At 49.6% G+C, this 27,402-nt stretch overlaps 13 protein-coding genes across 13 annotated transcripts; 7 read left to right on the top strand and 6 right to left on the bottom strand.

Annotated features, from left to right (window-relative positions):
• Window positions 1-1,657: 1,657 nt before the first annotated feature.
• F4807DRAFT_398621 (uncharacterized protein) lies at window positions 1,658-2,704 on the top strand. The gene is made up of 2 exons (XM_047995981.1): window positions 1,658-2,343; window positions 2,499-2,704. The coding sequence occupies exons 1-2, from the start codon at window positions 1,752-1,754 to the stop codon at window positions 2,564-2,566; spliced, it is 660 nt and encodes a 219-aa protein (XP_047856214.1). The 5' UTR covers window positions 1,658-1,751; the 3' UTR covers window positions 2,567-2,704.
• A 137-nt stretch (window positions 2,705-2,841) lies between these two features.
• F4807DRAFT_473110 (Di-copper centre-containing protein) lies at window positions 2,842-4,316 on the bottom strand (the record flags this gene model as incomplete). Its single annotated transcript, XM_048003071.1, has 7 exons — window positions 3,899-4,316; window positions 3,827-3,834; window positions 3,696-3,770; window positions 3,558-3,641; window positions 3,227-3,489; window positions 3,081-3,171; window positions 2,842-3,032 (listed from the first exon to the last, which is right to left on the bottom strand). The coding sequence occupies exons 1-7, from the start codon at window positions 3,976-3,978 to the stop codon at window positions 2,842-2,844; spliced, it is 792 nt and encodes a 263-aa protein (XP_047856213.1). The 5' UTR covers window positions 3,979-4,316.
• Window positions 4,317-5,405: 1,089 nt separating this feature from the next.
• F4807DRAFT_398746 (uncharacterized protein) lies at window positions 5,406-7,364 on the top strand. Its single transcript, XM_047995982.1, has 7 exons — window positions 5,406-5,812; window positions 5,870-5,906; window positions 5,963-6,030; window positions 6,095-6,185; window positions 6,237-6,333; window positions 6,399-6,662; window positions 6,761-7,364. The coding sequence occupies exons 1-7, from the start codon at window positions 5,651-5,653 to the stop codon at window positions 7,059-7,061; spliced, it is 1,020 nt and encodes a 339-aa protein (XP_047856212.1). The 5' UTR covers window positions 5,406-5,650; the 3' UTR covers window positions 7,062-7,364.
• A 795-nt stretch (window positions 7,365-8,159) lies between these two features.
• F4807DRAFT_398602 (uncharacterized protein) lies at window positions 8,160-10,208 on the top strand. Its single transcript, XM_047995979.1, has 2 exons — window positions 8,160-9,908; window positions 9,974-10,208. Exon 1 carries the CDS (start codon window positions 8,397-8,399, stop codon window positions 9,837-9,839), a length of 1,443 nt encoding a protein of 480 aa, XP_047856211.1. The 5' UTR covers window positions 8,160-8,396; the 3' UTR covers window positions 9,840-9,908; window positions 9,974-10,208.
• On the bottom strand, window positions 10,149-11,570 carry F4807DRAFT_398615 (cell division control 14, SIN component). Its single transcript, XM_047995980.1, has 2 exons — window positions 10,912-11,570; window positions 10,149-10,826 (listed from the first exon to the last, which is right to left on the bottom strand). The coding sequence occupies exons 1-2, from the start codon at window positions 11,344-11,346 to the stop codon at window positions 10,341-10,343; spliced, it is 921 nt and encodes a 306-aa protein (XP_047856210.1). The 5' UTR covers window positions 11,347-11,570; the 3' UTR covers window positions 10,149-10,340.
• An 813-nt stretch (window positions 11,571-12,383) lies between these two features.
• Window positions 12,384-14,723, top strand: F4807DRAFT_418703 (isoprenoid synthase domain-containing protein). Its single transcript, XM_047997344.1, has one exon. The coding sequence runs from the start codon at window positions 13,019-13,021 to the stop codon at window positions 14,162-14,164; it is 1,146 nt and encodes a 381-aa protein (XP_047856209.1). The 5' UTR covers window positions 12,384-13,018; the 3' UTR covers window positions 14,165-14,723.
• Window positions 14,724-15,081: 358 nt separating this feature from the next.
• Window positions 15,082-15,650, top strand: F4807DRAFT_473108 (uncharacterized protein; the record flags this gene model as incomplete). Its single annotated transcript, XM_048003070.1, has 1 exon — window positions 15,082-15,650. One exon carries the CDS (start codon window positions 15,082-15,084, stop codon window positions 15,523-15,525), a length of 444 nt encoding a protein of 147 aa, XP_047856208.1. The 3' UTR covers window positions 15,526-15,650.
• A 9-nt stretch (window positions 15,651-15,659) lies between these two features.
• Window positions 15,660-17,880, bottom strand: F4807DRAFT_418702 (Pex24p-domain-containing protein). Its single transcript, XM_047997343.1, has 2 exons — window positions 15,990-17,880; window positions 15,660-15,928 (listed from the first exon to the last, which is right to left on the bottom strand). The coding sequence occupies exon 1, from the start codon at window positions 17,625-17,627 to the stop codon at window positions 16,089-16,091; it is 1,539 nt and encodes a 512-aa protein (XP_047856207.1). The 5' UTR covers window positions 17,628-17,880; the 3' UTR covers window positions 15,660-15,928; window positions 15,990-16,088.
• A 220-nt stretch (window positions 17,881-18,100) lies between these two features.
• F4807DRAFT_458581 (uncharacterized protein) lies at window positions 18,101-19,244 on the top strand (the record flags this gene model as incomplete). Its single annotated transcript, XM_048001233.1, has 2 exons — window positions 18,101-18,303; window positions 18,383-19,244. The coding sequence occupies 2 exons, from the start codon at window positions 18,101-18,103 to the stop codon at window positions 19,242-19,244; spliced, it is 1,065 nt and encodes a 354-aa protein (XP_047856206.1).
• A 430-nt stretch (window positions 19,245-19,674) lies between these two features.
• On the bottom strand, window positions 19,675-21,455 carry F4807DRAFT_398555 (aldehyde dehydrogenase). Its single transcript, XM_047995978.1, has 2 exons — window positions 20,188-21,455; window positions 19,675-20,135 (listed from the first exon to the last, which is right to left on the bottom strand). The coding sequence occupies exons 1-2, from the start codon at window positions 21,365-21,367 to the stop codon at window positions 19,696-19,698; spliced, it is 1,620 nt and encodes a 539-aa protein (XP_047856205.1). The 5' UTR covers window positions 21,368-21,455; the 3' UTR covers window positions 19,675-19,695.
• Window positions 21,456-21,847: 392 nt separating this feature from the next.
• Window positions 21,848-22,745, top strand: F4807DRAFT_418697 (ribosomal protein L22e). Its single transcript, XM_047997342.1, has 4 exons — window positions 21,848-22,032; window positions 22,137-22,172; window positions 22,234-22,430; window positions 22,491-22,745. The coding sequence occupies exons 1-4, from the start codon at window positions 22,018-22,020 to the stop codon at window positions 22,615-22,617; spliced, it is 375 nt and encodes a 124-aa protein (XP_047856204.1). The 5' UTR covers window positions 21,848-22,017; the 3' UTR covers window positions 22,618-22,745.
• Window positions 22,731-23,946, bottom strand: F4807DRAFT_418694 (mitochondrial carrier). Its single transcript, XM_047997341.1, has 2 exons — window positions 23,830-23,946; window positions 22,731-23,742 (listed from the first exon to the last, which is right to left on the bottom strand). The coding sequence occupies exons 1-2, from the start codon at window positions 23,918-23,920 to the stop codon at window positions 22,847-22,849; spliced, it is 987 nt and encodes a 328-aa protein (XP_047856203.1). The 5' UTR covers window positions 23,921-23,946; the 3' UTR covers window positions 22,731-22,846.
• A 283-nt stretch (window positions 23,947-24,229) lies between these two features.
• Window positions 24,230-24,736, bottom strand: F4807DRAFT_458577 (uncharacterized protein; the record flags this gene model as incomplete). Its single annotated transcript, XM_048001232.1, has 1 exon — window positions 24,230-24,736. The coding sequence occupies one exon, from the start codon at window positions 24,734-24,736 to the stop codon at window positions 24,230-24,232; it is 507 nt and encodes a 168-aa protein (XP_047856202.1).
• Between the last annotated feature and the right edge of the window lie 2,666 nt (window positions 24,737-27,402).

The following is a 27,402-nucleotide window of genomic DNA, read 5'->3' as shown; positions in this document are numbered from 1 at the left end:
GCTGGTAACACACACCCAATCCGATGTAATGTCACTTAAGCCATTACTGTCATCGGTGCAACAAACATGGGTGGTGCCGAACTGCACGTTGGCGGCGGTTAAGCAACGTACTGCGTAAAAGCATCAGTACAATGGTACAAATCTGGATGAATAAATAGAAACTGGGCGGAAAAGAAGGTCGAGCTAGTCGGGAAAAGGCGATTGGGCGTCTAAATCCCGGCGGTGATTGGTCCATTAGGAACCAATACCAATGTTGGGCTTATCACATATCACACGGTCGAGTTGTGCATCAGACGAATCAAAGAGGCGCAAACAATCCTCTCCATCGAGATGCCCCTCCGCCCGTGTACTATAGTACGAACGCCATGAAGCCACAACCTGCACACGGGCAGGCCTTGATGAACCGGCATGGTAGCTCCATGTGGACGAAGCTGTATTATTCTGCATCGGTAACTGCAGGCAATCATAAGATCCTCATTGGTGAATGAAACAACCCATCCACCCAGCTTGGTAAGTTAGCTTCGCATAAACATTGCGTAATTTGAAGAGATATCGGTATGCGAATCTAATATGACAAAGCTCAGACCCAAGAGCATCGAGCTGAAGCTTGCGGCAATGCAACTTATTGCCAGAGTCGCCATTGGCTACGAGATACGGCTAGCTGGACCTGTCGTGTACTAGAGAGAAAATGATGATATGATCTCATCATATTCTTTTCAGGATTGTAGATGAATGGGTAACTTTGGATAAGACCATAATATTGTAGTTGATCCACTGCCGTATTCTCCAACGGAATCAACAAGCCTAGAACACGGAAGAGTTCCAAGGTTCCCGATTCTTGACCAAGATTCTGCGGAGTCAGATGGATCGGCTCGCATTTGCAGCTTAACCGGGCGACGTATAACGGAGTCCTAAAGTCCAAGTCTAGCTCTTATGCAGGACGTATCACTAGCTCCGGCGGGTAGGTGTAAACAGTAGAACAGAATCTACTATGAGGGCCGTGAAAGTCCGAAAGTAACACTACACCTCGGTCTTTTGATAGATGATTTTTCCAGCCCTATCGCGGGAGGACGGGGGGAAAGATGGAAGTGGGAAAGTCGAGAGTGGATCGGTCAAGGGCTTGGGGTGCAAAGTGTAGAAAAGCTGGGCCGGAAAAATCCCGAATAACGCTAATGCTCTAGTAAGGATGCATATGCAATAATCGACAAGGGCTATCCGGGCCTTTGAGTGGTTGAGAGAGCTGGTCTGATCACATGACCGACCCCAGCGCGGCGCGTCGATGCAATGAGACTAAAAAGCTACAGAATGCACCAATATGCACCAAAATGCACTTCGATGATCACACTACGTTGCCTGCCAGGAACATGGAAGGTAAGCATGTTAACTCCTCTTCAAGCCGGGGTTGCTGTCTTGAGCGATAGACGGCTTCCTCAGATCAACCGACCCTCCACCAAGATCGATCTTACATTGGGACTCCCTATACCTATACCTACCTCTACCCACCTTACTAAACAGGAATCCTACCTAGCCACAAGTCTTGTGCGGGTCACTTTGCAGTTCTAGCGTTATTCCGGCGCCTATTAGTCTCCTGGGTCCCTCTCTAATTGTTATAGTGGAAATTCCATCCCGTCTACAACAAGGTGCCTCGTGGAGATAGTGGATATAGGATATGTACGTAGGGTGTCAACAAGCGCGTATCGACATGGGCTAACACGCCGAAGCGCAATAGCCGAGCGTGCCGGCGGAAGATCATGGCTCAAAACAAGGACTCCGTAGACGAGAACCTCGTCAGCTCGGTCACGGAATACGTCAAGTCATACATGTCAAATTACGACGGATCTCATGACTTCAACCACATCGAGCGCGTCGTAGGACTTGCCAAATACATCCATGCACAGTCGCCGGACGCACCTCCGCGGGATCTCCAAGTCGTCATCCTCAGTGCCCTCTTGCATGATGTGGGAGACAAGAAATATCTGAAGTCAGGGGAAGATGCTTTAACTCTGGTATACGAACTGCTTCTGTCTCTTGGTGCTGCGGAGCAACTGGCGAAAAGAGTTCAGACCATCTGTCTGGGCGTTAGCTACTCAAGCGAGATCAAGGATCCCGCTCGTGTTCAAGAACTTATCAAGTCTTATCCCGAGTTAGCTGTTGTTCAAGACGCTGATCGACTCGATGCTATTGGGAGCATCGGGATTGGCAGAGTTTTCACTTTCACTGGCGCTAGGACACAACGGTCTATGGCAGACTCCATCCAACATTTTCATGACAAACTACTAAGACTTGAGAGCATGATGAAGACGGACGTCGGACGGAGACTTGCCAAACAAAGAACTGAGAGGAGTATGTAACACCGAGAACTATTTTCATCCCTTTCGACTTGTCTAGGGAATGGGAACTTCCTGATCGAGTTGATTAAGGAGGTTTTGCTCCCAAGACATGCTTAAAACTCTAGGAACTTTTCCTAGGCTAGAAATTACTAACTCCTATTATTATAGTGCAAGAGTTCCTCAGCTGGTGGGATGAAGAAGCAGCTTTCTCTAATGGATCGCCAATTACGACTTAAAAATATATCAGCATTAATGGATACTGGCAATTTTCTGTCTTGTATCACATCTTCATCGAAACATTATATCTACTTTGTATGTCTTCTTGTGTTCAACGCTAACCTACAGGCGATGACATTCCGCCAGACCACATTGACTCCAAGCCCGAATATATATTCGAAATCAAGTGGACGACCGATTCGATCCTCAACTCTCCTATTCACCCCATGACGAACTACCCTTTTCTTAGCCCTAAGTCATGAGTGTTATCTCCCCGCTACAAAAACAAAACAATTCAGGAGTACGCATAACATAAACTGGTCTGTACATCCATAACTTGGCGGATATCCAGCATTCCACCTATGGAGCCGAAGTTCATGACGAAGTCCAACGTGACGTTCTTATAAGTCTTCTCGCCGAAATAATCATACGGATACGCCCATTGTGTATCAGGCCCCCCTATATCCTCCTTCCTCTTCAACCAGTCTATCTTTGGTGTCAGCCACTTAGAATTTAGTCCTGGATGATACATACCATTTCGCTGCCAGACGTCCCATAGACGATCTATAGCACTGTGGTGGAGCCAGAAGATCGGGTCCACGGTCGATGACCACGTATTCGCCATCTGAAGTAGATGTTGTCAGCCATTTGAAAGGATCTCCTGATCAAAGCTTCTTTACATCACCAAGTACACCACCGATACCTAGGTGTCCACCGCCATGAACTGACGCCGCGGCCACTCCAAGGTTCAAGCCTTCAATCCTATGTTCAAGTTCAAAATACGTGCTTGCCGCCATGACGAAAGCAATAGTATCCGTATGCAATGCTCTTGCCATGAGCCATATACTAAAGTCTCGTCGAACGCAACGAGGGTTGTATTCAGTATTGTTTCCAGGCCCCATAGAGGCATTAAGACCAGCAAACGGACCGTCCGAGATGCATCCTTGGATTAATCATTATTAAATCAATAACTACGATGGCATAAACGCTGTCGAACGTGAAGGAACTCACCGCCTCCTGATCTTCCAGGGATGTCGAACGTAGTCTTCCACGCGTCTGGGAAGCCGCTAATATCCTCGATGTAATCGCCGTTACCTTTGACTCGTTCAGTCTCGCTTCCTTAGGAGACCAAAGAGATATTGCCCCTACCTCCAAATCCGTATTCATCATCGAAAATCGGTGAGTTCAAGAGTGCAGCCTCGGTTGCAGAATCTCGTGCCCAATCTGTTGGCCAAATCCGTCAGCTCTCTACTTCGGCGGTTAGGAATTATGGCGCAAACCCCAGTATCTTTACGACATAGTTAACGAATCCTTATTCAACCTAAGCCTGGGTCTGATAAGGGAAAACCTACGGTATTGCGCCCCTATAGAAGCATTCGTTTCTAAGGGCTTGTTCGAATAGCCACATAAAATATCGATGCCATCTGCTCATATTAACTACGCCCCAAAGATAAGACGATAATATCTTACGGTAAGAAATGCCCCTTGTGACTTATTAATGTAGAGTTTAGATATGTGAAAATCAAGATCAAAACTCACGACCCAATGGACGTAATCCGCTTGGCTAATGTGCAATGCAACAAAATCGTCGTAGCGCGACTTAACTCCTGGGAATGCGTCGGACGTCATCCCTGGGTTCGATTGAAGGCACTTCACTGCCGATATGAAATCCAGCCGTTGCGCGCTAGTCAGATCTCTCCTTTTCGATCACGATCACGACCTAGTCAGCCAGCAGGCTCACATGGCATTTGCAACGGCCAATAGGGGTAACAAATTACTATACATACCATTCTCTCCGAACAAGAAGCGTCTCGCATGCTTCTTCAGATTGTCTCGATCGTACTTGGCATGAGACAATACTTGTAGTCGTAAGGACGGCACACATAAATGAAGTAGAGATCCGCATACTGATGCGATCTGCAGGTACATACGTTGGAAATTGATGACCCGGTACCTTGGGAATTAGACGTCAGCCACGTTATATAAACCACCGCGCCTTGACGACATCACACTGGTAATTCGCAAGGGTTAACGCTCTGCGTTTGTCTAAGAAGAGCACTATGCCAAACTCTAACATCGGATCTAATGCAAGGGATCAACCTGAGCGAGAAGTCCTAAGTTTACTGTTGGACTAGTTGTCAGGTAGGAAATAAGCGACACCGTCCGATCTTAACTTTCTCAACGGCCACTAAGCGTAGGATAATGTTGTATAGTGTCTGGGCGCAAGGCATCTCTCCCGAGCCATAGCTCTTCGCTCGTCATTGCTTTCTTAGTATAAGGGAAGAATCGTCCCTGGCCTACGATTGGGGCGATGGGCCCGATAGACCGGCTCTCTTGGCGACTAGTTAAACTGATGCACATTTGCATATGCCCTGTACATGAATCTTCTCTCCCTAAAGATGGTCGTACACCGGGGTACGCAGAAGCCCGATACCCGAACGCGGGTCAGTGTTTCGTAGTCTACGGAGTGATCCTATCAAAGTATGGTGATGTTGGAACTGCTTCGAAGGCCGAAGTCTCGGAATCTCGAAAACCGAAAGACAAAAGCGCCACAGGTTTATCGTTATGGTTAGAATGTCTCCTTCGGAGGCAGAACTTCGCCTTATTAAGTTAAGAGACTTCTGAGAAAAGAAAATACGGTATTCTGGAAGGTGGGATTGTCGTCCTGTCCACGAGGATGGCACGCCAATTTGAGACTTAACGTGCCTTCTACACGCATACTGTTCGATTGCAGACAGATCGACCCCTTTCGCAGATCAGGGTCCAGCACGCTGGATTCATTCTATCAACGCAACTAACGCTTCAGCGGGGAAGCATCCGCATTTTGATTATCACTAGCAAGATAACTAGTGGAGGCGTGTAGCGTATAGAAGCAAAAGCAAGCCTCCCTCGGATTCTCTCCCGGCAGGTTCCTATTCGGGACCTCATCACGATGGGAGCGAGTTCAAATATAAGTCTTTTCCACTTACGTCTGCGAGATCGGAAGGAGTTCGTCTTCGGGAGCGCGATAAAATGCCGTTTCATACGAATCGATGTCGACAGTGAATCTTTCGCCAGGCACTTTCAGGTGACCTTGTCGAGCAATTCAACCCGAGGCTCTCAAAATGGATTTCAGCAGCACCCCGGGTTACCATGGCTCCAGAGAGATTGGACTCAATGCATGGCTTATCGGGTTCTCAACGCTGTTCTACGGTCTCCGTCTGTTTGTCCGGATATCTATGACAAAATCCCCTGGGCTTGATGATGGAATTGCTGGTATAGCCTATGTAAGTTCTGCCTCTCTTAGTCCATATCAGGAAGTATTCATGTATTGACTGATATAGGTGTTCTTATTGTTTCAATCGATGACGGACATTCACTGTGAGCTCTCTATCAAAAGCGGAGGTCAAAGAGTAATGATACTAACAATCTTGTAGCGGTATCTTTCGGCAGCGGAGCACACTTGGTCTATATACCACAAGGCATCCTAGATGAATTTTTCAAGGTATGTTACACCTATGAGTATCAATATCGTGTCATCATAACCCTGGATGCTGACCTGGTGTTAGGCATTGACTATCCAGACACTCGTTTATTTTTGGGCCGTGGCCCTGGTCAGATTTGCAATTCTTGCCTTTCTCTCTCGACTTTCCCAAGACAGTAAGCAGTTGAGACACGACACGTAACTATTCATCACTAAGTGATATTTAGGGAGCATCACTATAATCTCGTGGACCGTCGCGGTAGTAATTCTGGCCCAGACCATCGCTGCTTTTATATATAGGCTTACCGAGTGCAATCAACTAGAGTAAGCTCATGACCTCGGTTGTTTTTCTCTCCTGAGTTAATTAAGTTGCTGAACATTTTTCACAGGGATATCTTCAAACCTCAAGGTCCTCAGGATGCCCATTGTGTAGGAGCAGCGGATCATAACAAAATGATGGTTGGACATGGAATCGTTGGCATAGTTGTCGATACGATTCTCCTGCTCTTACCTATCTGGGTTATTTATACCAAGATGATGTGGTCTAAGAAGACTCTCCAGATCATACTTGTCCTCAGCGTCGGGTTTTTTGCAGTCGCCACCGGAATTATACGTGTAATCTTGATTAAGACCAAAAACTTCGAGACAGACGTGTACGTTATAGCCCCTATCTCTTGAATGATATCTCCTTATAACTCCCCGTCCCGCCTAACGGATTCATTTCCCAACGCTAATACCATTTTTTAAACAGAACATACGAGATGCCGTCTCTTGGCATCTGGACAAATCTTGAAGGCCATGTCGGGTTATGGTGCGGATGCTTCCCTGCGCTGCAACCCCTTCTACGAATGGTACCGGGCAAACTTTGCGGCACGACAAATAATGGCGGGCAACAGAATGAGAAGATAAGTCACGACGCGACAAAAACGACATACGAAGGAAGTGTAGTATATCGCAATGAAGCGGACGGCGAAAGCCAACGGGCAATCGTCTCGATAGATATGGGAGTTGGAGACAGAGAAATGCAAAAACGAGATGCATCTCCTGTATGAAATTGGACTTATTTTTAGTATGTAGAGGGATTTGGAATCTAGGGCTCGGAATACTTTCATTAATACGGATAGACATTGTTCCATACGGATATTTCCTTTAAAGTTAGCATCTATTAATTAGAAGACTGTTAAGTAATTTGGTGGTATGAGCTTGAGAATATCATAACTGTACTTGGATGAGGCAAGGATTTTACCTCCCGCTTCGTCATCGTTGTTCTTTTGATTCGATGCAGAGACAGAGATAAGAGGGACTTGGCTATCTGAATATCTAAATCTAAACCGAACAAGTAGGGTGGGACAGACTCGGGCCGTGCCATGGAAGGGGGTCACATAACCTGCGGTGACCCGTCGGACGGTGGCGAGCAATATCAATAGGGTAACCTCCTAAGCAGGTTGATTCTATAATGTTAATGAGAGTGCCCCGGCTAGTAGATAACTCTGTCAAACCATACTAGGTGGCATAGCTGAGCTAAAAAGACCATATACAAATAACATCGAGGCTACTAATAGGTTAGCTCAAACGCCCAGTGCTTAAGTTCATCCGTTCACGGCAAGCCCGACATGGGATTGAGAAAGTAGAAAGTTGTACCTGCCTAGGCGTAAGACATGCGAGTAGCGATAGCCCCAGCTGCGTCTCTTTCATCTCAGCTGGATACCTTGGTAAGTACTTTCCTGGAGATAAAGTGATGGATTTTGTTAGGCAATTCAACGTTCAACTCGATGCCTCTTAGTGCCACCGACCTTCTCCAACAATTCTTTTGAACTTACCTACTCCTTTCACAATACACCATCAATCCCCGAACTCCCCAAGTTTGATATTTTCGTCGTTATTCAAGGCCAAGACCATCTTCTCGCGGACTTCATTATCGGTGTCCGGCTAACCCAGTCTGGTCCGATCGATGTAACCATATCATGCAGGCTGTCTTACACATTTACGAGGGCCGTCCAGCTGTTGGTGCAACCAACCTCCAAATCTCACTCTGACCGAGTCCAATGGGCTTTTTCGCCCAAAGTGCACGAATCTGCAGAGTCCGGGTGGGCAGGTCGCCGATAGGTAGGCTAGCTTCAATATCCTTTGCCTGCCCTTTTTCCTTCCGCGAGACTGGCGCGATTGCTAGAAGTCTGTGATCGCTGTTGGCCTTTTCTCGTCCATCATTCTTTTACTATATTCGCCTCTCTGAACTAGCTGCTTTTCTCCCTTCGCTAGTTTTATACTCCTAGCATTTACGTACCAGCATAGACGAAAACAGTAAGTAGACTGATTCTATATGCCAAATTCGATCGTTTTCCTGTACGGCTAGTTGCCCGTCAAATCGACGGCCGTCTGCCTCAATAATGACGCCTCAGTATAACGTTTTTGCCACTGTCATACTGCTCATCGCATTGCTCATCAATGTTGCTATGACGGCTACTCATGGAAACTTGACCTTGCTCGACGATGCGGCTCTTAACCAGCCAGGCGAGGTTTATAACCCCGGCTTTGGACCGCGCTACTTCGTGAATGGCATACCGCCGGTCGCCGCGTTATGGCCGCCGGTCAAAGCAAAGCGTCAAACGCCAAGACCGTGCCCATCGGGCTACCACGGCTGCTTGGAGGTCGGTTCATCAGGGGCAACGGAGTGCTGCCGTAATGATCAGTATTGTTTCCTGGATGACGCCTGGGAAGTGAAATGCTGCGCCTTTGGATCCAAGTGCAATTCAACCTGTGCCGAGACCCTGCTATACTGCAATGAGACCCTCACCACCTCCACCACGATTAATACATTAGGTATGACAACGATCATTCAAGAGACGAGTCAGACATCCGGATGCTGCGGGCGACCCTGTGCTAGCAGTTGGTTCCTTTGCCAGCAGGCCTTCGGCGGGCAATGCTGTCAATATGGAGCGAACTGCATTTCCGGAGGTGGCTGCTCATTCCCACCTACGTCGGCCCCGTCAACGCTCGTAACTCCCGTCCCGTCGGGATGCACCACGTCGCAGATAGCCTGTGAGACCGGTGGCGGGTGTTGCAATATCGGGAGCACTTGCACCTCTTCGGTCCTACCTACGACTACTCTACTACAGTGTGCCCCAAATCTAACCGTGGTCGATACCGGTGGGCTCACTGAAGGCGCTAGAGTTGGGATTGGTGTCGGCGTCGCCGTGGGCGCTGCTATCGTGATTGGCGCCGTGACGTGGTTTTGGATCACTCGGCGACGGAAGGCGAAGTCGGGGCGCGGAGGCGACACGTTGTCGGGTCCTGACGGCCAGAGGATGGAAAACCTCAGAGAGCCATTCATGCCATATAACGGCGCCAATTCGGAAATTACGAGCCCGTCAAGCGGGATGGGAATGCGCCCCCTTCCACATTCGACAGGACTCGCGTACGACTACTACGGCCCGGACGCTATCCGTGGCCCGTATACCGATGGCAGCACGATCGCGGCTACGGAGCCCCGGTCAACCCCCGGTCTTTCCGATCGCGCAGCCATAGTTGCAAACCGTTATCCAGACAATCCAGGGGATATCGTGCCGCCAGTCGAGATTGATAGCCGAGAGGGAGAGGCCCCGCGCGGGGAACTGGACTCGAGCGGGATGGTTGCCGAGAAGGACGCCGCTTCTAATGGCAAACCTATTGAGGAACACCAAGGACCGTTTGAGTTACCGGGAAGTCCGGCCCCCTCACCGCCACCGATGAATGGGGAAGAAGCAGAGCAGCAGAGAACTCGCGCGTTTTCACCTTCACCTCCACCACCACCGGAAATTAATGGGCAGGAAGGAAAAGAAGTGAAGAAATAGGTTCTTACATGTTCTTTATGGAGATGGACTTGATCGGGCATTTTCAGGGATAATAGGACGGAGTTCTCGGTATTACCCTAATCCTAACTGTAATGAAGTACATAAAGAAAGAATCTGACATGGATGAAACGAAGGCGACTGGAAAGCGTTCAGTCTGAACAAACGCCTCGCCTTGCTTTGCATCCCTCTTTTCTCCCTTAACTCCCAACGCCTCTCGTAAGCATCATGCATTTTCTCCCAACATTAGCATGGGTGACCGTTCACCCCTACGTCCTGACTCTCCCGATCCATTCCGACCTCTCTTCCTAGTAAAGAAGGAGCTGGGAGGAAGGGTCAGAGAGTATCTTCCAACTTCAGAGCAGACTAGACCAGATCATAACGCCTACTGAGCAAGGCGTCCCGCAACAGAACGGAAATTTAGCCGGCCTGAGGTAAATAAATAAAAAAAGGCAAAAAAGGAAATGCAGGACTAGAGACTTGCGACTTTGGTATCCTGTCTGTCTAGCCTACCACACCCCCGAAAGGAGTGTTCTGCTTCAGATCCTCGACGAGCTCGGCGACGCTGCTCAGGTGGCGGCCGAGCAGGGCCTGCTTCTCCTCCTGGGTGCGGGTCTCGCCGTCGCCGGCGGAGCGGGGGCGGCCGGAGCTATCATTACTACTAGCGCGGCCGTGATGACCGCCGACGAAGGCCTTGGCGAGCTTACTAGGGCTGCGCTGGAGCAGGCCGGGGAGCTGGGGGTTGGGCTGGGCGGCGGGGATGGAGGGGGTCTCGGGCATGAGGTAGAAGTAGAGGAACTCGATCAGCTTGAGCTTGACGTCGCGCGCCGTGCACCGGTTCCGGAAGAGCGAGGTGATGGTCAGCAGGCCGTCGAGCGCCTCGAAGGTCCGCGTGTTGCGCGGCGTGTCGATGAGCGCCGTGACGAGGGTCACGACGGTCGAGGATTGGATCGCGGGGCAGAAGTCGGGTTCTAGGAGGTCGAGGAGGAGCTGTGAGGGGGGGCGGGGTGAAGGGTTAGTTTGGATGCTATAGTAATGCGAGCGGGGATACGATATTAAGGATGAAGGCGCTTACGTTCATGTAGACCTCGCGCGAAAACAACGCCTTGCTGGGCGGGTGAAGGAGCATGACTCCCTGGACCAGCTCCAACGCACTCATGATCAGCAGGTCGTTGGAACCGTCCGCGCCCCTAGCGAGCAGGCGGTCCAGCGTCTGGACCAGGCGCAACGCGACGTTCCACTCGAACCCCTCCTGCAGCTTGAAGAACTCGCAGAAGGCCGGGTCCTCCGAGATCTGCTCGAGCGTCTTGTTAGGGGTTGGGCCGGCGGCCGCCGCGGCTTCCTCGTCCGCGGTGGTCGAAATTATCGAGGCGCGGCGGTCTCGGCTGCTCTGCGCTCGCGACAGGCAGATGTTGGCGAGCAGGCCCTCGACCTGGCGGAGACCCTTGCGGATTTTGGGGCCGTCGTAGGAGGATAGGTTGTCGAAGGCGAGAGAGAGTAGTTGTTCCATTTCGAAACTTTTTGGGGGGGTAGGTGATGAGTTCGGGGTTGAGTTTGTAGATAGTGTTTAAGAGTTGGTCAGGGCTGTTTCAGCTCTCGTTTTCGTTTTCGTTATACTGTACACAGGGTTCGCAGAAAACGGTATGCGATGCGACGGATATTGCGGCAATGCGGTAATGGCGGGATCAGGAGTAAATAACGGAAATCGAGGATTTTAGAAAAAAAGGCCCAAAAGTTGCTTGCTAGCGACGACGGCACGAACTGTTAATACAAATGGAAGAAGAGAAGAACTTAGGGGGGTATCAAAGCGGAATGATCTCCTGGTCTCAGAAGAAATCAAGAGGGGAAATTTTCATAGAAGGTTGTACGACGACCAGCTCGTTTTTGGTTCAGTGATTCTGAATGCGATGGGACGTTTATCGCAGGGATCATGATGTTTAAGTGGAGTTTGTCGTTAACATGGCAACGGTGGGAGGGTGCTCTGACCCGGTACCGAGCCTTAGGTACCTCCTACTAGTAGACACCTCTATGGCTACCGAAATCCTTAGTTTTAGGTGCCTTACAGCAGGGGACGTTCCTTTTACCGAACCGCCGTTAGCTTTGGGGCTAGCTAGCAACCTGCACCTACCCCTAGCACGACCTATAAAATCCAATCCATACAGTCCATATTCACCATCTTATAACAACAAATAATATGAACGATATGACCTAAAACTCGTTTGGCTACATCTAGATTAGATCACGCCTGCATATCTCGGAACACACAAGACCGGAGACACAATTATTTGTTAAATAGTATTATCTGACATATGCAGTGCCTGGGTTGGGAATGTGACCTATTCTGCTTATGGTCTAGTCAGGTACAAGATAAATACCTCCAGGGCTCGCAAAGAGACAAGCTTGATAGCAAGGAATGCGGGGTAAATATCGCAGATATGGAATAAACCTGCGTACCTTCTCTGTAGCTTCCTGTATATTCTCTCATAGTCATGACGTTCAAGGTTCGATATTGCCCTTGCTCGTTGCTTCCAAACAGCAACATTCTCAGACATGTGAAAGGGAGCTACATCGTCAAATGACCGTCGTTCTTTTCAAGGTTTAATCTGTTCAATTGATCAACAACTGCAGTTTACCCACAATTTAGCAACTCTAAAGACCTCACGCCGTTCTTATTAAATACCAATTTTGCTGATAGTTCCTGAACAGTTGTTTTCTTACGAACTCGGCTAGCCACGCAACCTCTCATTCCCTCTCAGTCCTATCGCACTGCGCCTCAGCTTTGCCGGTGACGATCACGTATGTCTAGGTAACCACCTACATATATCATACAGCTAAGGGCTTTCACATATTACCTGCATTTACCTGCGAACCTATTATAGAGGTTAGCAAATGCAAGCCACCCACACACCTACTGCATTACAAGCAGCCGCCCTGCCGCCTTGACCTTGACATCGACCTTGTGCCGTCTCCCACTTCTCACATTTCCCCACTAGGTACTTACGTCCGATACTACCCAGCAAAACCTAGACAGCCTAGATACAGTTTACGCCAGCAGGGCTAGGTAACCATAAACCCGACGGTCTCCTGCAGACCGCCCTTCGTTTAGAACTTTGGAACATACCTATTCCTGGACATTGAAACTTAAAGGACCCTCTTCCGTTGGAAGGACCGTTGTGGCAACCATGGTTTCAGGCAACACCAACAGTATATCCCTTCAGTCACCCAACGCGATTCCTCCTCGAACCTCTTCCACCGGTTCTACTACTCCTTTACCTCCCGCCAAATCCGTCCTTCGGCCTGTTCCAGAGTCAGATTGGCTTGGTCAACATAACCGGCATCGAAGTTCTTCCACTGCTATTCCCTTAACAGGCATGCATGCTACAGGGCCTCAAGACCCAGCGCGCTATGAGAGCGAAGATTTAAACTACACCTCGAGAAAGACATGGACCGAACAAAAAGAAAAGGTCCTTGTGGGTCCTTTTGAGTACCTATTCGCTCATCCAGGGAAAGACTTCCGTACTCTCATGGTCAACTCTTTCAATGCGTGGTTGGGAGTACCGCAAGAAAGCTTAGATGTAATCACCAAGGTTGTCGGTATGCTTCATACAGCTTCTCTACTCGTTGATGACGTTGAGGACAACTCATTGCTGCGGAGGGGTTTGCCGGTTGCCCACAACATTTTCGGCACGGCTCAGACCATAAACTCGGCCAATTACATCTACTTTTGCGCCCTGCAGGAACTGCAGAAGCTCAAGAATCCTAAGGCCGTCAATGTCTACACCGACGAACTCATTCACCTCCATCGCGGCCAGGGCATGGATCTCTTCTGGCGAGACACTCTGACATGTCCCACCGAAGAAGAGTATCTTGAAATGGTTGGCAACAAAACAGGCGGGCTCTTTCGTTTGGCTATCAAGCTTATGCAAGCCGAATCGGGCACGCTCATCGACTGCGTGCCCTTGGTCAATATACTAGGTATAATATTCCAAATTCAAGACGACTACAGGAACCTGTCGAGCCCTGAATACGGCCAGAACAAGGGACTCTGCGAGGACTTGACCGAGGGCAAATTCTCGTTCCTTATCATCCATAGCATACGCTCAAACCCTTCGAACATGCAGCTCCTTAACATTCTTAAACAGAAGACAACAGATGACGAGGTCAAGCGTTATGCCGTGAAGTACATGGAGAGCACAGGGAGCTTTGAATATACCGAGAAGGTAATCTCAATCCTAGTTGAGAGAGCAAGGAAGATGGCAGAGGAACTTGACGACGGCAGAGGGAAGAGTATCGGCATCCATAAGATCTTGGATAAACTAGTGGTGTGAGGATGAAGTAATGAGAAGATGATTGGTCAAATTTCCTTGGGAACTTTTGGTGGGCGAATTTCTGATGTTATGCTGCTTCGATATTGTTGGAGTAGAGGTTGGGCGTGACAGCGAGCTGGCGTGAGTTAGGATACCCTCATTTCCTACTATCTTGAGATGTGAGAAATTCCGAAAGTCTATTAGCACAATTACAGTGCCTCTTTGAGGTTGCTTTTTTTCTGAACCCAAGTTTTACTATAGTATCAGAATATTTCCTGAGTGTAGGCTTTACTACTTGAATAGGGGTACGTATCTGCCAAGACCGGTGCTTTATTTCCTTCGTCTTAGGGGAGAACAATACTCAATGATTAGTCAGCCATCAACGATACGCTACCCCCATTTCCTTTGACATATCTTGTGAGTATGACAATAGAATTGTTTACTTATCCCTTTAATACTAGTTGAGAGTAGGATTGTGCAAAGGATATAGTACAAGGAAGCTGTGTACTTGAACCTGGGTAGTATCCTTTTAATTAACCGTAGACCAGTTTACAGGGAGATAAATACAGAATAATCAGCCCCCTTCCAACTCATGTTAGCCATCGTTTAGTTCGTTCATAACCCAAGCAGAAGATCAAGGTAGGTCGCTCAAAAAGTGAAAAGAAGCAGTCTATTCTCAGTTGAGAGAATACGAGTGCTATTGCGTAGGAACAACTTCTGCATATAAGAACAAGTACCAAGTAAACTGATCCCTAGTTATACGACGACATAGCTGTTGCTGCACATATATTGTTTATAACGAATATATAATATACAAGATGTTCATATCAATATTTGGTTATCTCATCTCACTAACCACTGCACTCTACACCTTATCAAAACTTCCCTATTTACTACAGCCCAAAAGCAACAATTCCATACAATCTAATTCAGCTAAAATGGCTTCTTCTAACAAGTCTCAAACTCCGCTTTACGACTTGCCCGAGGAGATATTCCAGCAGATTATCTCCCATATCACGGAGCCAGATGAATACTTTCACCTCGCAGCCACCAGCAAGGCCATGATGAACAAGTTGAACCCGCGCCGTGAGGTCTTAGTCCTCGAGACCAAGAAGTTCCACGAGTACATCTTGCAATTTCCGCCGATTATTAGGCGGATCCGCTTAGTCGTCTTTCCGTACAACTCTATCATGAATTGGGCACTTCGCACCAAGCAACCCATGGATATTCTTTGGAACGTCGTCCAGGACTACCTGGCGTATGCTCCCTATGTCATTTATGGTAAGCCGGAGTGGGGACTTAGGCCTGTTTGGTGTTATGCTCTTCTATTCAACAATATGGATGCCTTGCATTTGTTGATAGACGCCGGTCTTGCACCCTAAAGTGTACGTCCTCTTTTCTTTTTCTGTAAGTTACTTGATACTTGTCTCTTCTACAGGTCGCGAAATTTAGCTCCTCCTTAGACCACTAGGTATGTTAGCACCTAGAATAAGCCTGGAGAGATAGACCGATAACGTAACAGATGGGATACAACTTCCCTTTATCTTATTTAGATGTCATTTTAATAGATACCTATCTACCTCATATAATGTATTTTCCTCTCGTGACTTGATACCATGTATACTTGTAAAGCTCTTTATTAAACGGGAAGTATCCTATGATACCCACCCCGGGCACCCCTTTTCTGGGTAAGGACTTCGCAAATATTGAGGTGCATATCAAATTAATGGCTTCATATTCCCTAAGTAAGGGACAGGCACACAACCCCCAGCTAAGCTCACAATTCTATACGAATAAACAGTTAGCATGGAACATACGGGCTCAAGTTGGACAGGGCCCCTCTCACATCTACCTTGCACCAATCAGTAAAATCGCATTATGCCATACGTATAAATATATATTATCCAATACCCAATTCATCCACTTCGTTCACTTTCATCCGTCCTCACGCCGCCGCCTCAGGAATATTCTTCCTCTTAACCAACCTAACCCACCTTCTCCTCCTCCAATCGCCCCTCCTGCCATCCCCGTCTTCGCCCTCTTCCCAGCTGGGCTTCGGCGGCGTCCTGACCCTCTCCTTCCCCTTGCTATCCGGGATCGGGGCCGGCTGCTCGACGACGCCGACCCTGTTGGCGGCCCGCTCGTCGTAGATGTCGTAGACCCACCTCTCGCCCTCGGTCTCGACCTCGACGCCCGTGATGATGCGCTCCTCCACCCACTCGCGGCTCCACAGGTCGAGCGCCCACTTCTTCTCGCTCCACTCCCAGCCGCGCGGCGGCAGCACGTCCTCGAAGAAGCGCGTCCCCGTTGGCCGGTCGCCCGCGACCCGCGCCGCCGAGAGCGGGTCGTACGGCGACGCGCTGAAGAGCCAGGGCTCCCACTCGCCCGCGGCCGCGCCCGACAGCCGCTGCAGCTCGAAGATTTCCACCTCGCGCGTCTCCGGCGCGTCGTCGAGGATCACGTCGCGCTCGACCCACTTCTCGACGAACCCCCTGGCTTTCTCCTCCTGCGGGTGTATGTGCTTCTCGTGGGCGGTCTGGAGCTGGCGCTGGACGGCCGGGTGGCCCGAGCACGTGGCCGCCCAGCCCAGGGCCAGGAATATGAAGCGCCACGGCAGGATGTTGGACGCGATGCTGATGAACAGGCAGGCGGCGAAGAGGACGACGAAGAGGGCGCTGCTGAGGGCCTCGTCGCTGAAGTTGGTCCGCGGCACCACCAGCCGTATGACGGCGTCGTGGAGCTGGCTGAAGTCCTCCATGCTGTTCTGCAGGTCCCGCATGTTGTGGAAGAAATCCCTGCTCAGTTCCTTGACGGGCTTGACGGTGATGGCGGGGGCGAGCGGGGGCCCGTGCGGCGAGTAGCCGATGGCCTGCTCGCTCGACAGGCTGAACTCGGCGGCCGGGTGGCGGGCGACGAAGTTGGGGATCAGGATGGCGATGAGTATGATGGTTAGGGGAAGGAGGGGTAGGAGATACGGGTCTAGGCAAACTAAGGTGTATACGGCGAGGAAGGATAGGGTGTGCGTAGGTTTCTTCCATGACAGTACCCGGATTGCTCGGGCTTGGAAAACGAAGACAACGCCGATCCGGGCGTTGAAGCGGCGGAAGTTGTTGGACATGGTGGTCAGGTTGAAGTTGGGACGCACCACGCCCGGACTACCGCCTTTTGGGGCGGGCTCATCCTGTGGGATATGAGCGTCGTCGAGGGGTACCACTTGCGATAATAGCTTCTCGACCAGTTGGTCCTGGATCTTAGCTTTCTCCTTGAAAGCTGAGAAACGGCCCCGGAGACCCGTACGTACCGACGGCGTCTCGCTGTCGGAGTGCTCTGCCGGAGTTGGAGGCGTACGCGGTCTGGCTGGCGTAGAGCCATCGAGCACGACGGTGGGGATGGGATCATCGCGGTTGACGAATACGTCCACGTTATAGTCGTCCATAATATCCCTGTGATTCTGGCGATGTTTCCTAGATATCAGATGTTCCATATGTTCACGTGTCGTTTAACTTCACGATGACGTAAGGCAACGACTGGTAAAGCTTTAAAAAAGCTTCAACCCCTAGCCAACTTGGGCTTATGAGTTTAATGAGGCTGTGTCATCGTCTGTTTTACATTACGGTTTGGCCGTAGTATTGATATTGAATACTTTTGTATCTTGACGAGTGCAAGTGGATGGAATGAATCACATGCTAAGCTGCCTAGGAGGAAAGAGCATGCCGATGTCCCCTACCAATGCTGGCATCTCTGACGTTAGTTGGTAGGATTAGCGCGTCGATAGAAGGAAGGTGGGTCTGAAGGCACCAACAAATGGCGGGGCACGCATTTGCTCTGGGGTTTGCAGGGATACAGCGCTGAATTGCAGGGGTTGGTGCGTGAGCTACCGACAAAAATATTTCTAACGACATCACGTACACCAACACCTCTTCAACCTTAAACCCGCTACATGCGAACGCCGACAAGATGCCAATCACAATATTACAACCGGCGGCAGCCCCGGTTCACGGCCCTAGAGACTCTAGTTATGATTCCGACTCGGATTCCGATGGCGGCGCAGATTTGCAGGGCGACATCTCCATGCGCCCAGCCAAACGAGCTCGAAGGATAGGCGACGACTCGATCGTGACCCCCGGCGAAATCATCACAGAAGATCCGCAGTGGATGCGGTAAGCCAACCCAACCCTCTGCCCTCCCATAAACTTCTGTAGCGTTATCAAAAGCTAACATAACCTTTCTCTCGCCCAGCGGCCACGGCACATATACCACGACCGACCCCCCCGCCATAAAATCCTCCGTCGCCGGCACCCTCTCCAAAACCAACAAACTGCTCTCCGTGCGCCCTCTGCGCGCGCGCTACACACCAGAAATCGGCGACCTGGTCGTCGGCCGCATCGTCGAAGTGCAAGCGAAGCGGTGGCGCGTCGACGTCGGCGCCTCTCTGCTCGCGCAGCTGCCCCTCAGCGCCGTGAACCTGCCCGGCGGGATCCAGCGGCGCCGCACCGAGACCGACGAGCTGCAGATCCGCACCTTCTTCTCGGAGGGCGATCTGCTCGTCGCCGAGGTGCAGCAGCTGTACGGCGACGGCGGCGCCGTGCTGCACACGCGCAGCCTGCGCTTCGGCAAGCTGCGCAACGGCGTCTTCGTCGCCGTTAGTGGGACTGGCGGCGGCGGCGGCGTCGTCCGCGCGAAAAGACAGACCTTCATCCTGGACGTGAGCCGCGCGGCGGGCGGCGGCGGTGACGGCGACCGCGTCGACGTCGTCTTGGGCGTGAACGGGTACATCTGGATCAGCAAACACGTCGACGGCGAGGGGGCCGCGGCCGAGAGCACGGGGCCGGGTATCACGCGCATCGAGGAGAGCATCGGCCTGAACGTGTACTCGAGCCAGAACGACGCGATACCCGCGCCCACGATGCGCGAGATCGCGCGGGTGAGGGGCGTGGTGAATGCGCTGGTCGAGCACGGCTTGCGTGTCGATGAAGAGATGGTAGTTGCGGGGTATCATGAAGCCGTCGAGATGGCAAGGGCGGATGGCGACGGTGAGGAGACATTATATCTTGGGGGCGAGAGGGGCAAGAGACTGGCTGATACGCTTACGGGTCGGTAGGGACGGTCTACAACATAAGTGTCGGTGAGAAAGACATAACCCCCTACGCTAGAAGGTTCAATGCAAGATAACCTAAGGAAAGGGGACTAATCCACGTCTTCAAACCCCTAGCCAGCAGATTCATTTCGAATAAAGAGCAAGATACCATTTACTTTGCACATCGACGGAGTCTCGTTTGGAATCAGAACAATTCATTGCATGGACAGACCACTTATTAAAACATCATTCTCACTATGCCCCGGCCTCACTCATGCCCTTCTCTATCCGAGCTTGCCTTGAAAACAACATGTAGTGAAGCCAATATTAAACCCATCAAATGCAATTCAACGAGAACGTGCGAGAACACTTCGTCTCGCGTGGACAGTATCGTACATGAACAACAAAATACCAAGGTATTAATCCGGACCTAATGGAAGTAGGATTAGAGCTTAGCTCGAGGTCCGTCATCTTTTCACCAGTCAGCCAAACCGAACATCAAACTCGAACCCCGATAGTGGGAGAAAGCGGCGTAGGCGGAGGCGAGGAGGACGACCCAACGCAGCAACGCACCTTTGGCAGAAGGGCCACCAAGCCCAAGGATGAGCCAGACCCAGTAGCGAAGGCCGGTTATGGGGCGGCCGTCGCGGTCGAAGTTGGGCTTAGCGCTGGTCATCCATATATGCCGTTTGAAGTCGGACGGCGAGAAAGGCGCATATCGCACCCGCAGGAGCTTATCCATCCAACTCGGCACCTCAACCACGGTGCGTCGGTGCGTGAAGCAGTCAAAACCCGCGCGCCCGTGGTACGAGCCTGTGCCGGATTCGCCGACGCCGCCAAAGGGTATCGTGGCGATGGCCCCATGGAACCAGGCGTCGTTGATGGTGGCGCCGCCGGAGGTTACTTCGTTGAGAACTGCGATGTTATTAGCATGAATTCAGCTTATAAGAGGGTTTTAAGAACTTACTCCTTTCGTTCTCGGCCTTCGATCCGAACGTGGTGAGCGATAGGGGTGTAGGATCAACTCTGTGCATGATCTTGATGGCGTCGTCCAAAGTATCATAGGGGATAATAGACCACACGGGACCAAAAGATTCGTCCTTCATCGCAGGGTCATCGGTAGAATCCACGAGGATAACAGTCGGCGAGATGTAGAGATCAGATCTATCCGTCTCTCCGCCTAGAACGACCTTACCATTGGTAGTGTCGATCATGTTCTTGATGCGGTCGAAGTGCCGCTCGTTGACGATGCGTGCATAATCAGGGCTTGCCTGCGCTCCATCAGGGTAGAATTCCTTGTAGGTTGCTTTGAGATACTTGATGAAGTCCTCGACTACATCTCTCTGGACAGCCACATAGTTTTGTGATAAACAGACTTGGCCGGCATTGATAGTCTTGCCCCAAAGGAGACGCCTTGCAGCCAATGCTAGATCGGTAGATTTAGAGATGAACGAAGGATTTCGACCTCCGAGCTCGAGAACGACTGGCGTAAGTGTCTCGGCTGCCTTCTTCGCGATGATTCTCGCGACAGTGCTGTTTCCGGTGTAAAAAATCTTGTCCCACTTTTCATTAAGTAGGGCGGTGGTCTCGGGTACGGTTCCGTTGACGACGAAGAAGGATGTTGGATCGAGATAATTCTCGACCATCTCCTTCATGACCATAGCAGTCGCTGGGGCGTTCTCAGAAGGCTTAATCACAGCAGTGCATCCCGCCCCAATAGCACCAATGAGAGGTGCAATGTTCAGCATCAGGGGAAAATTGTAAGGGCCGATAATGAGGACAGTGCCAAGAGGCTCCTTTCTGATGCGTGGCTTCACGGCCGTGAAGGTCAAATCATACTCAATGCTCCTATCGTCCTTTACCCAGTCCTTCAACTTCTTGAAAAACATATTCAACTCTTGGATACAATGGTGAATTTCAGATAGAACGGCATCGTGAGACGGCTTGCCAATGTCCTTTTTCAAGGCGGCCTGGAGCTTGGGGGTATAGTCGGTAAGACCCCAGTATAGCTTTCGAAGCTGTACAAGTCTCCATTCGAGGTCCTTCGTCTTCTGAGATTGGAAGGACTCTCGAGCTTTGGCAGCAATTGAAGCAATGCTGTCAATTGGCGTTGTCTCGAAGGCGGGAATCTTGATATCAGACGTCATGATTGTAAATATGGGGTTTGATGTAAGTCAAACACACAAGGCTTCAAGTGTAACAGTGAAGAATCATGGAGTAAGCGCTAGAAGATGAGGAGAGGAATATGAATCGTCTATAAGCTCTTCCTAGAAGCTGCAATGGCAGATTTAGCTTTACAGATTTGTTTTTCAGTCATTGGTTGCTACGGATTCAAGAAAGAACATTCCCAGTTTCCAAGGTAAGTAGCTACTATCGGACGTGTTACCGTGTACATCCATGGGCGTGTATTACGTGAATATAGTGAAGCACTTAAGACATACAGGGACCGAATTACAGGGGTTGTTCAACCAGCCGAGGCTTCCACATGCCCTTAGTTTGGCAGCCACGGCCATGCGCGGGTCCCGATCAGGATACAGTAGATCTATAGTATGTTTACGTATATCAGCACTGTGCTTGTCTTCAAAGCACAGACCACTTCAGCTGTCATTCTAGCTTGCCCTATCAGCCCCACATCGTTTTCGATACACCAAAAAGTTAACACTAAAATTCCGCGAACTTTTCTTTCTCACATTCCATCGACAACGCTTTTTCTCGCAAGCAACATTCAACCGTCAACCATCTCAATCTTTGAGCGCAGGATTCGACTTCTTTGCGTCTAGAATATAAATCTTTAGAAATGGCACCTCAAACCGTATGTATTACCTGACACCGCTTTGCTGCTGGCCCAGTCTCTCTGGTACTCGGCGAGATCATGGCGTGAAGTAGTAGGCTAAGGTCAATTTCTCCATCATGTAGAAGAAATCCGGCAAGCAGGCCAAGACGACGAAGAAGGTAAGTCCTCCCCCAACCACCCCTTCAATTGAGGCGTATGAAATGCTCATAGGCGCATCAGTTCGTCATCAACGCCCAGCAGCCCGCCAGCGACAAGATCTTCGACACCGCTGCCTTCGAGAAGTTCCTTCAGGACAAGATCAAGGTTGACGGTCGCACTGGCAACCTTGGCGAGACCATCGTTATCCAACAGGCTGGCGAGGGCAAGATCGAGATCATTGCCCACAATGAGCTCTCCGGCCGATACCTCAAGTACTTGTAAGTATATCCGAATAATATCTAGCCAAATTCTAGAATTCTAACACTCGTTGTGTACAGGACCAAGAAGTTCCTCAAGAAGATGCAGCTTCGTGACTGGCTCCGTGTCGTCTCCACTTCCAAGGGAGTCTACGAGCTCAAGTTCTTCAATGTCGTCAACGATGAGGCCGACGACGACGAAGACTAAGCGACCATGCAATCATGATGGATGGGGAAAAACTGGCGGTAGTGCATGGACTCGGCGTAGGACAGGCACTTCTATGCTATCACAGATAGACTTGGATTCCCAGGAATAAAATTCGCCAGTGCAAGGAGTTAACTTTTATTTTTCCTCGGTGATCCGTATCTTGCAATATCTATTGTCTTTCTACGTATTTTCATGCTGGTACCTATAGTATTAAAGGGTATCTAATATCCTAAGGTAATGCCCTCATAACGCCTTCGAATGCCACCAGAGCCATAGCGTTGGCAGGGAACGCTCTCAAGAAACACGGCAAAAAACCTCGCCAGTAGCCCTTAGCACCGCCCTCTCTATATACGGCTTGCGCCGCCTCCCACCAGTTCTTGAACCTCGGCGTACCATCATTGAGTTTCCCACCCATAGGGTCCGTCATAATACGTTGCTTCACAACATCGCTCGGATAACTCGTCATCCAGAAGACCTGAGCGCTCAGCCCACCCGCCCAGAAATTGATCGCCGGCGCGCTGAGACTTGTCCGGTCTCTCATTATGCGAGAGAGAATGTCGTAAGAACCCCACCAGAAAAAGAAAAAGGATCGAAACAGCAGCGTTGCGCATAATCCCTTATACACCCCCGCGATCCCGTGCGCGCCGTAGATCTTGCGCACGCAGTCCACGGGCCCCGAGTACAGCCGCTCGGATTTCTTGGCCGAGTACTGGATCTGAAGGCGTGCTTTGATGTGCTCGACCGGCGCGGCGATGAAGCTCACCGTGCTCCCCGCCAGTATGCCTGCGATGCCGTGGCCGTATGACGGCAGGTGAGCAGCTGCGTGCGAGGTCGCGGCGATAGGACCCTCGGTTTCGGGCTTTATATTAGAAGGGAGGGAGGGGGAATGAGGCGTCAAGTGCCGGTAGAAGATGTGCTCCGCGAGAAGCCGCCGGTACACGGTCAGGGAGCCGAGCATGATGCTGTCCATGAACATCCACCCCACGAGCGGCGGCGTGGCGCCTTTATATAAACCGCGTACGCCTTCATTACGGATCGTTTGCACGACGCATTGTAGCGGCCCGTTAAAGCGCGAGGGGTCGGTTGTTTGGAGACGCACCTTTATTGTGTCGAAGGGGTGGCCGACTGGAAGTCATGTTAGCGATATCAACATCACACATTATTGCTGACACGGAAGATGTGTAGTATGTGAGATGATGGAAGAGGACTAACCCGAAAGCTTGGCAATTCCAGAGAAGACGCCGGCCACGAACCCCTTGTAGTTCTTGACCTCCGCCGGCTTCTGCTTCTGGTCGGTCGCCATTCTTAAGTGCTACATTGGCGGAAAGATGGAAAGAAAGATGGTGACGTCGACGAGATCTGACTTATCAAATTTTGATAATTAATAATTTCTTCGGTCCAGATCCGGATTAGTGCCGAGATCGGCGACGGGGGCTTGTAGCTGGGTAGAAATTCCCGGTCCGGGCCGTACTTGTGTATTATTGTCCGTCCCTTGCTCGGATGAAGTTATTAAGATAACAAGTCTGGTACTGGTTTGCTAATGCCTTGACCCCACGTTCCACCGACCCCTTTAAAAACATGTGAATAGCTTCATATCAACGGTCATATCAAGTCAAGACACAACTTGGTAATCCAGCTTATCCCAATAAATGATCTCGACTCCAAAATAAGCAGCGCCATTATCTCTCAAAAAGGTCACCATATCTTTGCATGCTTGCGTCCACAATTCTTCATCTTCAACTCCATAATCTCGATCGTTCTCATCCCAAGTCACTACCATAATCGTCGGCACTTCAGCCGTATCAGAACCGCTTACCCGCCTATGAGCTCCCTCGAACTTGACCGACCACCTCTCTCTCATTTTCGTCCCCAATCCCAGAAAGCTATCCTTTGCTTTCAAGCCTTTGAATGTGTCCGCATGTTCTTTGCCCAAACTCCGTTCTCCATCCCGCGAGCACCACGGCTCTAGGGTCGGATAGCAAACTCGTTTCTGCTCCACCCGAGAATACGGGCTGACATCCGCAGTCATCCATGCCTCGGACCGGTTCCTGGCGGTTGGTTTGTTGATGCGAGGGAAAGTTTGCGCTCTATCGAGCATCGACAATCTTGCGGCAGCCATCAATCGCGATCGAAACTAGGAATTGGTTTGTTCGCGTGTTTGCGGAGTGTATCCATATAGAGAAGTAAGGGTAAGTAACCAGTTGCTAATTAATATTCGAGATTTACGTATTTGTGCTGACGCTGACGCGACCGGAAATAATCACCAATGTTGGTATGGATGAAGATGTTCAAAGAGGCATTAACGCCACCAACTGAACCATACCTTTGTCTATTGCGAACCCACACCGCAGACATACCCCTCGATACCAAGGGTGAGCAGGTTCTTATATAGATATATATATCCTAGTGTCTTTGATGAGCCCCTTGCTGCGCCTCCATAAGCCGCAGGTCTATCATTTTAGATGAGTGATGAGCCTACATCGCAACAGTGAAATCCAACCAACACCTGCTAATCTAGGTAAATCTAAGGCAGCGCAACCAACGAGCTCGACAGAATTTTTTACCTGCTTGAGCTCCATTTCGCCAACATAAACCAGAACAGTTCCGCCAAAATTTACTCTTCATTTGAATGGGTACTATCTACACTAACAGACTAAGGAATATGAAGTTTCCCAGCTCCACAAGTTATAGTCCATACCAACACATGGCCATCCTTGGTTTGCGACCTATTGGTTTCCTGATACGGGTTTGCTGAGCCGCACGGGACCTGAGTAGGCGGATACCCAACTGCCGAGCCACATACTCTCTTACTTGCATTTATACAGCCGCCATCTCCTATCTACTGCTTTTTGAGCAACTACTAGCAAGATGCATAACTAAAAATGATGATAATGTTCATAACGGTAATCATGAATAGGGGCAGGTACGTACCTCATATATATCTTCTACATCATGAATATCTTCGTTGATTACCTTGAACACCTTGTTCGCAATAAGCGTGCGTATGGACGAACGGGCCGGTAACTAGAGCGCGGCCCGTCGTGTGGTACACACTCGGAGCTATCCTGCCTGCCTCAAGGAAGGTAGTAGAGTTCGGAATCGCTTCTTAGAAAAAGACCCATCATCCAACCAAAAGTAGGTATTATATGAGTCTCAAACATAACTCGTCATACCCATTGTAAAATTTCGGCCCCAAGGTTTTGTCGAAGCCTGTTATGCAAAATTAGAAGTGAATATAGAATCCTAGTTAACAGAAAACATCATGTTCCGAAGATTGCTTGTGAGTTGTGCTTCCATCATTATTATTGGGTGAAGGTATCTTAGTACTTGCTCACGAAGGTTTGTTATACATATCACCGTTCTGTTTTCTCTAATAGTAGCCATACCCCGTAACGATTAATATTCGAATCTGATTAAACATATCATACTAAATCGTATGTTTGCTTCCGGATCTCGTTTACATGGTTTGTGTTAGCTAGGAGATACAAACGGTATTAATGAAGTAGGTGCCGTATGACTTAGGTTATTGTTATTGATGGCAATTTGTTGCAATGCATTCGGATTTCTATTCAAAAGCTTTAATTTAGCCTTGACGAGGGGTTTTCAGGTTCAATGTTCGTACGTAGGGCTTGCTTAGATCCCGTCGGCAATATTGCATGATTGCTCAGGGATCCCGGGGTTCAATACTCGGCCGGTAGCTCTATTAGCTCCAAGCCTTGTGTCAAAGGTTCTTCGGAAAAGAAAACGTGGAAGGTAGGTAGGTATTTATATCTTTGACTATCTGCACTTTTACACTTTCCAGCCACGCAAACACTTAGCCATCTACAACAATCTCTTATTTAACTCACTATCACTCATTCCCAATATACGTATATACCTACCACCCAAGATGAAGGTATCCGCTACTCTGTTCCTTGCTGCTTCCTTTGCGGCCACTGTCACGGCATGGAATTGTCACGAAGGCGATACGGCACATTGTTGGAATGGAGATACCAAATTGGACTGTAAACTTCACGTATGAAACTCCTAAATAGTTATCCGAGTGGCGAGTAAAACGGACTTTGCTAAATTTCTTGTAGGAATGCATCCATGGGTGTTGGGGGCTTTCATTATTCAACATTGTAAGTGTTGACAGTTTAATTTATGTTTAGAGTTGTAGCTTCAGGGGCTAATAGTATGGATCGGTAGGCCTTCTGTGGGTAACGATCGAGTAACAGGCAAGGCGAGCTCTGGGACCACAGACACGTCTCTATTATTTACCGCGGTTGGAGGATTATTGTTATCTTCTAAAAACCATGGATGCTTTTTGTCAATAAACGGGCTAGCTGATATTTTCAATTCTTGCTTCGGAGGATTATTGCCATACCTCCTTTAAGATATATATAAGAAAAAGGCCAGGGATGTTTTCGAAACTTGTAACCGATAATTTCTTATGACAAAATTATGCAACCCCTGGAATATTGTGTTCTCTGAGCGAATCTTACGCCAACCATCCGTTCGTAGACTATGGATAATTCCTACCTATACTCCCCTTTAAGGGTCGAACAGAGAACCTGCTAATGACAATCCATCGTGTTTGGATGTACTGGATTGTAGTCAGATCTTTCCCAACAAAATTAAGGGTCTCGGTATGGATGTAAACAAGGCGAGATTAGGATATTTACAACTTAGGCCTTCTTAATTCTGTCCAAAGTAACAGTATGATACCTTCCACTGTGACTTCTACTTACTGGGGGCAGTTACACATGCTTAGGTGAGGGTTCATATTCGATCTAGGAAGTCCTG

This window comes from Annulohypoxylon truncatum (genome assembly GCF_022578515.1).
Source record: "Annulohypoxylon truncatum strain CBS 140777 unplaced genomic scaffold F4807scaffold_9, whole genome shotgun sequence".
In the NCBI taxonomy this organism is placed as follows: Eukaryota; Fungi; Ascomycota; class Sordariomycetes; order Xylariales; family Hypoxylaceae; genus Annulohypoxylon; species Annulohypoxylon truncatum.
The sequence above is the reverse complement of the archived record's forward strand: the minus strand, read 5'-3'. Positions and strand labels throughout refer to the sequence as shown.